The sequence below is a fragment of the Marmota flaviventris genome, chromosome 8, assembly GCF_047511675.1.
Source record: "Marmota flaviventris isolate mMarFla1 chromosome 8, mMarFla1.hap1, whole genome shotgun sequence".
NCBI classification, from domain to species: domain Eukaryota; kingdom Metazoa; phylum Chordata; class Mammalia; order Rodentia; family Sciuridae; genus Marmota; species Marmota flaviventris.
In genome coordinates, this window is record NC_092505.1 from 95,012,316 (window position 1) to 95,022,101 (window position 9,786).

At 37.7% G+C, this 9,786-nt stretch overlaps 1 protein-coding gene across 5 annotated transcripts in view; it reads left to right on the forward strand.

The window, feature by feature from the left end:
* Pld1 (phospholipase D1) overlaps positions 1–9,786 on the forward strand; it is a 206,053-nt gene that overhangs the window by 193,978 nt on the left and 2,289 nt on the right. For all 5 annotated transcript variants that reach the window (XM_027942201.2, XM_071615476.1, XM_071615475.1 and 2 more), the window contains 2 exons: positions 7,132–7,249; positions 9,123–9,786. The exon at positions 9,123–9,786 is cut by the window's right edge and continues 2,289 nt beyond it. In XM_027942201.2, the coding sequence (XP_027798002.2) occupies positions 7,132–7,249; positions 9,123–9,347 (343 nt within the window). In that variant the 3' untranslated portion in view covers positions 9,348–9,786. The remainder of the gene's footprint in view (positions 1–7,131; positions 7,250–9,122) is intronic.

Below are 9,786 nucleotides of genomic sequence, written 5' to 3' on the forward strand. Positions count from 1 at the left end.
CAGATTTAAATGTGGAAACAGCAATTCTCAGGTTTATAATGACTTCAGATATGGAAGCTGCCTGGTCTTTGACAAGAAGATGTGAGTTTCAAAGAAATCTGTGGTCAAGCGGAGAGAACCCTGGGCTAGGAAGCAAGGGCTGTGTGACCCTGTTGAGAAATCTGGAGGGCTGGGTTCTAACTGCCATCAGCTCTGGTGATCTATTCTCCACAGCGCCTTCTAGATCGCGTCACTCCTCTGCTCACTACTGTCCAGTGGTTTCTCATCTCACAACCAAAGAGCAAATGAGACCATTGCAAACACACCCATCTCCCTGCTGTCTGTGGGGCACTTTGACCCTCTCCCACTCCAGGCCTCTACAGGGCGTCCACAGATGTATGTTTATAGAACTATCCTTGTCATGTTGCCATTTCAATAGGGCGTCTACAGTGAGATGCAGGAAGTGTCCCTGACATAGTTAGGGGTTGTGCTTTATGGGGAAGGGCATTGCGCTGCAGCTCCATGTTTTAATCCTTCTCATGTTAATGATACATCTTGGAAACTCACTTGCAGAGAGGCCATAATGAGGATGTCACTCCTTGCAAATGAGATGGCCATGTCCCTAATTCCTCCCAGTCCAGACTCTGTTTTCTCAGAGTAATAAATGTAACAGAACATACTAGCATTTTAATATGTCATTGATTTAGGGCCAGGCCAGGTCAAACCATCTTGTGCCTGTGTAAGTTGTTAAAAAGTCAGTTCATTTTAAAAAATGAAAATAGTTCAGTAATATGAAGATGCAGTAAAAATTGCTAAAGGAGTATGCCAGGGCCTACTGGCAGCAAGCAGATTTAAGCATGTGGATTCCAGAGACACTCCAGAAGCTCAGTAAAACCATACCTGAAAATCTGACTGTCAATACCTTTTAACAAATTTTATTGCTGTATTTATTGCCTTTGTGAGGAATGGTTTTACAGATACGATTTTTTTCCAAACCATTGACATTTCAATGAAATGCTAATCTTCATTTGTTTTGTTTAGCAGGAGAGGATTTAAAATTAATACCCTGCTAATCAGCCCACTGATTTTTGCCTACTGCAAAATGGATAAGGAAACAAATATTGCCTTTTTTAAGCTGAAAATGTATATCCTATTTTTTTTTCAGTCCCATGAAAACTTAAGTTATAAAGTGCTAGGATTCTTTAAAATTTTTATAATATATACTGATTCTATATTATAAAATTTATAAGGAATTCTGATCTACAACACATTTTTATTGTAGAAATTTGGCAAATACAGAAAACCAATAAGAAAATTGAATTTGTGGGCTGGGGATGTGGCTCAAGCGGTAATGCGCTAGCCTGGCATGTGTGCGGTGCTGGGTTCGATCCTCAGCACCACATACAAATAAATAAAGATGCTGTGTCCACCGAAAACTGAAAAATAAATATTATTAAAAAAAAAAAAAGAAAATTAAATTTGCTTTTAATGCCACTGCCCAGGGCTAACAAGGTTTTAAATTTATTTTTTAATTGACACATAATATTATACATATTTAGGGGGTACCATGTGATGTTTCTATATTCATATGCACTGATTGTTTGCTGATATAAAAATGTGGAGATGCTTTCAGATACTGCAATGTTCACCTTCTTTAGACTATGGAAGCTTCCTTTGCCCTGTAATTTCTTTTTATTTCATGAGCAGTGTTTTAAAAGGCTTATTCTATTTTTACTGCATCCTATTATTTCAGTTAATCTTTGCCAATTTGTTGGATTTCAAATGGAATTTTATTCTTTTAATTTGCATTTTTTAGGATTTTTTTAATAATGTGTTTTAGTCATGGTAATTGTTCTTTGTGAATTGCCTAGCCTATTCATGTCCTTTCCACTATATTCAAGTTTATTTTAATGACTTATAAGAACTTTAAATATATAGGATGTTAATTCCTTTGTCACATATCTTGAAAATATGATTGATCAATTGCCTTTGAATCCTATTTAACACAATATTGGGGAAATTTCTAAAATCTTATTAACCAAATCTATCAGGTATTTCTAATTTTCCCCCTTTTTCTCTATGCTTAGACTTGTTTCCCCAGCCCAACACCAAACATTTACTTATATGTTTTTCTAGTATTTGACTTTTACCTTTAACATTTAACATGTAGTTTATTATAATATTTTAAAAAATGGATATTGGGCTGAGGTTGTGGCTCAGCGGTAGACCGCTTGCCCAGCACATGCAAGGCCCTGGGTTCGATCTTCAGCACCACATAAAAATAAAATAAAGATATTGTGTCTATCTACAACTAAAATATCTTTAAAAAAATGATTCAGGGCTTTAGCTTTTTTCCCTCCAAACTAACCAACTGATCAAGAACTGTGTCATGTGTAATAGTACCCTTTAACCTTTCAAGAATGACCTGTGCCATATATTCTGACTTACATTCACTTTATCTTTGGTTATGTTGAGAAGCTGTTTATATGCATGCCAGTGTGACACCATTTTCATTATTGTGTCCATGCATTTGAATCCTCTTTCTTTCCATACCACTTTCTCCTACTAGGATTCTTTTCCAGAATGATTTTAGCTATTTTCTTTCTCCTTCTCTCCCTCCCTCTCTCCCTTCTTCTGTTTGCAGTGCTGGGGATCAAGCCCAGGGGCTTCACACATGCCCTACCATGTGCTCTACCATGGAGCTACACCCCCAGCTCTTGGCTATTCTTTTTTTTTTTTTTTTCAGTTGTAGTTGGACACAATACCTTTATTTTATTTATTTACTTTTATGCGATACTAAGAATCGAACTCAGTGCCTGGGTGAGCACTAGGTGAGCGCTCTACCGCTGAACCACAACCCCAACCCCTTGGCTATTCTTCAATACCATTCTCCCACATGAACTTCAGAAACATTTACTCGAGTCCTTTCAAGTCCTTAGTAGTATTTTTTAAAAATTGGGATTATAGCAGATTTATAGATCAATATAAAAAGAGTTGACATCTTTATAATATTGAGTCATCCAATTGAAGAACAAGTTATGGACTTCAATTTATTCCAGTTTTTGTTTATTTGTTTTGTTCTTCAGTAAAGCTTTAGGTTTTTCGTTATGTGGAAGTTGTTCTTTGGTAAATCACTCAATTTTTTTCCTTTTATTTGGATCCTTTATTATTTCTAGGCGCTTTATTTTTCTTGGCAGTTTTCACACTGTCTTAAAGAGGCAGTTGTTCTTGAACAATTATTTCCACTTTCCCAATGACAAACACAGATACTATATTAAAAAGCATCACAGCAACCTTGTGTCAATTTTAGCCTGTCTTTATTAGGAAATGTTCCCAAAGATAAATATTGTGGCCTAGAGCACAGCCATTTTCTCACTTGAAAAAACGCAGCTTCAATCCATTTTCCATCTGGGCTGTTTTTGAATAGAAATCGAGAGACACATTTCAATGTGAAATCAATTCTAAATAGAGACGAATCAACCATCAGGGTACTGCACTGAATGTCACAACTGTGAGCCGAACAGTTCATTACATCCTAGAAAATTATCCAAACTTTACAGATAAAACCATCATTCAACAGAAACTATTATCCACACAAGTATAGCTCAGAATCATTTAAAGTGATAGACATGAGGAAAGGGAGGAACACAGATAACTCGCAGTTTCTCCACCTTGTTATTTCTTGTGATGCATAAGCAATTAAAATTAAATAAGGCCATTATACATATTAACATAAAATCAAAGTCGTTTTCTCTAGAAACTTCAATCCTCAAAAGAATTCCAGGAATACTTGACTTGGTATTATTTTTATGGTGCATTTTAACATAATCTTCTTGTAATTAAAATGCCAACAGGGAAAAGTAATTTTTTGCTAAACAGTGACTGTTACAGGCTTATTTTAAATAGTTTTTCTGCAAACAAGTTCTTAACCTGGTAAGACGGTTCTTACCTGGTAATAGTTCTTAACCTGGTAAGAAAACCTGGTAGACTTATTGTCTCCCCTCTTGTTCTAATTTAAAAGCAACATCACAGAAATACTCCCTGCTCAGTTTTCAGCTCCTTAGACCTGTCCCAAATCAAAGGTATTGTAATTGGCTATTGTCACAACCTGTACTGTCCTTTAGATTTGGTGCAATGAAATTTTGCTTTGGGTCTCAATTAGGAGCCAGCATGTATGAGTAAGAATTATTTCTTAAATCTTTCTTTTAAAGTTATTTCCATGAAGGAGGCATTATTTGAAGTGGAAATGGGGTTTTGGGGGTTATATAACTCAAGAATACTAGTGAGCCGATGATGATAACTCCTTTTATTTTAAAGAATTTTTATATAGCAAAAAAGGCACAGACTAAAACTAAAATGGTTGCCTTTTTTAAACTTTTTTTTAAGTTGCCAATGGATCTTTATTTATTTTTATATGTGGTGCATGAGAATCAAACCCAGTACCTCACACACTGAGCCACAACCCCAGCCCCTATGGGTTGCCTTAATTTATCCCTATAAAATTGACTAGAGTTTTTTTTGTAAGCCAGTGATATTGGAAGTGACTGGAGAGAAATACATGTGAAGATGATGTAGTTTGGTACAGCCTTTTTTGGAATAATTTTGCATATTCTTTGACCTAGGAATTTTAATTCTAGTATTACTCCTAATGAAATAGTCATAAAAATTCACAAAGTACTATATGTCATGAATAAATTATGTTCATTGTAGCATTGTTCATAATAATGAAATAGTGGAAACCATGCAAATGTCTGTAATAAAATAATTGGTTACATAAATTTCACATTCTGGGAAACAAGAGCCATTAAAAATGATGATATAAATCTGCATTATTTAAATACAAAAAGGATAACAGTCTCACAATGTCTGCATTATCTAACCCAGTGGTCAATTTTTTGTGTGAATTAAACTCAGTTCTTCTTGGCCTTCTTTTCTGAGTGGTTATAGGACACCACATCCTCTGGCTTTTCCCAGCCTTGCAATCATTCTGGATTGCAGGTTGATTCCCTCCCCTCCTGTTGGGGTACTCCAGCTCCTCTTCTCTGTTTATACTACTCTAGAGAGCTCTATCAAAAAACATATGGTGTGATGAGCATATAAATCAGGGCAATTCTCAGATCCAAATCTCTGGCCAAGCCTTCTCTCCCAAACTCCAGATTCATTTTTCCAGCTGCCTACAGAGCCGAATCACCTGGATGTTTAAAAAAAAAAAATGCCTTAATAGGTCCAGAATGGAATTCCCAGTCTTCTTTCAGCAACTATATACACCCGCAGAATTTGCCATATTAGCTAATGGCAGCTATACCTTTCTAGTTGCTTGAGACCGAAACCTTTCAATCATTCTTGATGCCTCACACCCTCCAGCTGCTGTCAACAAAACTTGTTGGCTCTTTCTTCATTCCACTACCATCCGGGCCAGAGCCACATTCATACCTCACCCAGCTTCCTGTAGTGGCTCCTAACTGGTCTCTCTGTTTTCAATCCTGGTCCACCTGTTCTTCAGTCTATTCTTAGTCCAGCAGCTGTATTTTAGTATGTGAGTCTGACCCCATTACCTCTCTGTCTGAGGTCTACAGTGGGTCTTCATTTCACTTACGGCCTATTTTCCCATTGCTCTTTCTGGTCACCACAGGCCTTCTTGGTATTCTTTGAACCAACAGGGCTTTGAACTCAGTTTGCATTTTAGCTCAATTACTAGTATATCCACAAACTTTAGTTTCCAGTCTACAAAATGGAAATCCCCTTGCCCATCTCCCTCACAGGATAAAGGCAGAAGTGCTTTGGAATCCAACTGTCTTCTGTATGAACAAGAGTTATTATAATTTTCAAATCTGACCTCTGAAACCAGTCTTGCTTTGCTTAATGATTCCTTGCTATTTCTAGTCTCCTGTTCACAATCAATTCAGACAACATCTAGTGTGTGACTTATTTTATACCAGGTACTCTGAGGAAATGACAGTAGCCAGGTCATGGTCTCTCAAAGAATTGGCATTCCAGAAATGTGACAGTACATAAAATATGTCAGGTGCTTTGAAAAATACAAAGTATATGTGAAGTACAGTGGGGAATCATGGAATAAAGTTGAATTTTCCCAGGGTTAACTAGGAGATAGGAAACCCAGGAGCTTTCAAAAGTTGTATAGAGTTGATCTTGTACTGAATCTTAAACCACGGTAGATAGTTAGGTAAACAGGTGGGAGAAGGACAAATCTTCCTGACCACACCCATCTCATGGGCTTCAAGATACCTGTGGACTGGGGTTGTGGCTCAGTGGTAGAGTACTTGCCTAGCATGTGTGAGGTAATGGGTTTGATCCTTAGCATTGCATGTAAATAAATAAAGGTCCATCAACAGCTAAAATAAATATATTTTTTAAAAAGATACCCTTTTTTATAATCTATGATGATTATAATTAATTCCTTTTGGGATGATTATTTCTTCAGTTTTTGTCTTAACCACCAAATTTAACTACCCAAAAGGACTTTCTGTTTTTCTTATTCATTTATGTACCCAAGAGTTAAGCATAGTCCTGGGCCTGAAGGAAGGGAAGGGAGGAGGGAAGAAAGAAAGGGTGAGCTAGGGAAGGGAGGCAGACATGTCAAGGTTAAGAGCACAGGTTTGGGATCTGTGGCCCTGGTTGAAGTCCTAGCTTTACCACTTAACAGTTGTTTGATTTGAAACAAGTTTTTTAATCTCTGTGAATTTATCTCGAAAATGAAGATAATAAAAGTTGTTTTGCATAGAGTTCTTAAGGATTTAGTGAGATAGTCCTTAGAAAGGGCTTAGCACATTTTCTGGCACATGTTTAAGCACTACTCCTATCTTCCAAAGTTCTGGCCACCAGAAGCCAAATGACAAGGATGCTTTTAAAACAAAATTGAGGTCTTTATATCTCAACAGTTCAAACATTTAAGCATCAGAGAAACTTAGGTTTTTGTTTTATTATGTTTGTTTTGTTTTGCCACTAAGGAGACAAAGAGATAAATAAATATAAACAGAATATGTATTTAATTTTAATGGCTTCCTTTGATTTCCAAAAATATACACAAGACAATTTGACTCCTACGATTGAGGATCTGTTACCATCGGTGACAATGCAGGCAACAAACTTCTTCATCCTAGTTAACTCAATTTGGAGGCACTTGTATTTCAGGGTTGTCCTTGGCTATCTTTCTGACCCAAGCGAGGATATTCAGGATCCAGTGAGTGACAAGTTCTTCAAGGAGGTGTGGGTTTCAACGGCAGCTCGAAATGCTACAATTTATGATAAGGTAAACTTGACCTGAGTCTCTCCCTGCCCTTTTTTCCACTGACTCTCATCACAGAAAGAGCATCATTATTTCTGCATTTTATTGATACGGAATATTCTTAATGAGTTTAAAAAGAACCACATACCTCCAGGTTATAAAAAATACTTCTTTGTGAACGTTTAAAAGCAAAGATCAAAAAGCATCAGGGATGATAGTTCAGAAGCGACTTCAGTGTCATCCTGTCCTCTCATTTGATGCAGGAATCTCATTATGAGCATCCTTGGTGCATGGTTACCCAGCCCTTGAGCGTGAAGAGAAGAGGGGCAAATGGGATCCCCAAATGAGTCAGACGTGGGTTCAACCCAGCTCACCCAGGGGCTGGGGATATAACTTCTATAGAGTGACATAGCTTTCTTGGCCTTCCTTTCCTTCCTATAAATTGGGAGGGATATTCATCAGAATAGTTATGTAGATAAAAAATTTTCTCTTAAATGTATTTAGCACACTACACATAATAAATAGTAGCCATCCTGATGATGAAGTGTTGTTATGTTTTGCTTTATTTTTAATAATTAAATTGTGGTTTAAGAAGAAGAAGCCATAGTGCCCATGGAGGTGTGGACTTAAGAGATGTCTTTTGTTGGACTGCTCTAATTTTCAGAAAAGTGTTTTCTACCCAGCTCCATTGGATACATAGCAAATGCATCTCCTGGCAAGTTTTATCCATCAGTTACGGTAAAGATTTTACCAAAAAAATCAAGCATTGTCTGATAATGGAACAGATTACCTGTGAAGTAGCCAGCTTCCAATCATGGAAAATATTCAAGCTGAAATTCCTCAGCCATCTATGAGAAGCTGGGAAGGAGTATAGTATATTCTCCTTCATGACCTTCAGAGTTCCTTCCAGTGTGGAAACATCATCTCTCTCCATGAAATGTGATGAATATCTATATCCTTATTTTATACTGAGGACTCAAGACCATGATCAAATAGGTCATATGCAGGGAGTCTTTTAAAATATGATTTTACAAATGGAAGCACAGCCTTTTTTGGCCCCTGGATTGGGGAGAAAACAGTGATGAAAGACCTTTTGGGGACACTATGATAAATCTGAATATGGACCTATCTTAAATGACAATATGGAATTCATTTTCTTTGGTGTGAGAATGGTACTGTGGTTACACAGGCATATGACCTTATGCTTAAGAAATATACAGGAATAAGAGGTTATGATGTCTGAAACTCATTTTTAGTCAGCAAAGTGTTACATGTTAGCAACTGATAACATTAAGTAAAGGTAAGGACATCTTTCAAAATGTAAAGCTAGAGAAAATATAATAATGCAACTTTCCGCTTAGGCCAGATCCGCCAGTGAAATTCAGGGATGATTATTATCCAAAAAATTAACCTCCACATGGGGTGACATCAGTGCAGTTCCTCACCACTAGCTTGACTTTATCCTGTGATTAACGACCAGTATAGATGAGTGATAAGGATCTAGCTATGGCTTTCTTAATTGGAGCAAGTGTAGCAGTTGCTCTGTGGCAAAGAGCAAATCTTAAGTCTGTGCTTTGACATAAAACGTTTGTGTTTCAGCAGGGCGCCATGGTACACACCTGCAATCCCCGCAGCTCGGGAGGCTGAAGCAGACGGATTATGAGTTCAAAGCCATTAAATTCAGCAATTTAGCAAGGCCCTAAGCAATGCAATGAGACCCTGTCTCTAAAAAATAAATAAGAAAGGGCTGGAGATATTGGTAGAGTACCCCTGAATTCAAGCCCCAGTACAAAAAAAAAAAAAAAGAAACGTGTTTTATAAAACAAAGAATTTGCCTGTTGGAATGTGTATCTTTCTTTGAAAACTATACTACGTTTCCAATCTGTGTTTTATTCAGGTGTTCCGGTGCCTTCCCAATGATGAAGTACACAATTTAATTCAGCTGAGAGACTTTATAACCAAGCCCATATTAGCAAAGGAAGATCCCATTAGAGCTGAGGAAGAACTGAAGAAGATCCGTGGGTTCTTGGTGCAGTTCCCCTTCTATTTCTTGTCTGAAGAGAGCCTACTGCCGTCTGTTGGAACCAAAGAAGCCATAGTGCCCATGGAGGTGTGGACTTAAGAGTTGTACTCATTTGCAGCCAAGGACTTCCACCCTGAAAACCACACTGCATACAGTGACTTCATGGGGACCTCACAGCCACACCCAGGCCTGATGCACTTTTGTGTGCAACACGTGGACCCTTTGGAATGGCCGTGAGGGGCCACGATCGAACTGATGTAAGGACACTGAACATCAGCAAGGCTTTATCGGTCCTCCTGTCCATCCTCATGAGCGGAGGATACTCGCATGCACTGGACAACTTAAAACACATACGGGAATTCCATGATGTATACCCCAATCCATTTCCTTTGCTAACAAGAATTTACCTGTAACCATAACTGTAACTGTGATGAAGTTTGCCATATATTTGCCCTTTTCTCTCTGATCTTCCTTTGTATATATCCAGTATCTGTGGGACCTGCCCTCATCTTGTAGTCTATACAGCACTGTTTGAGAT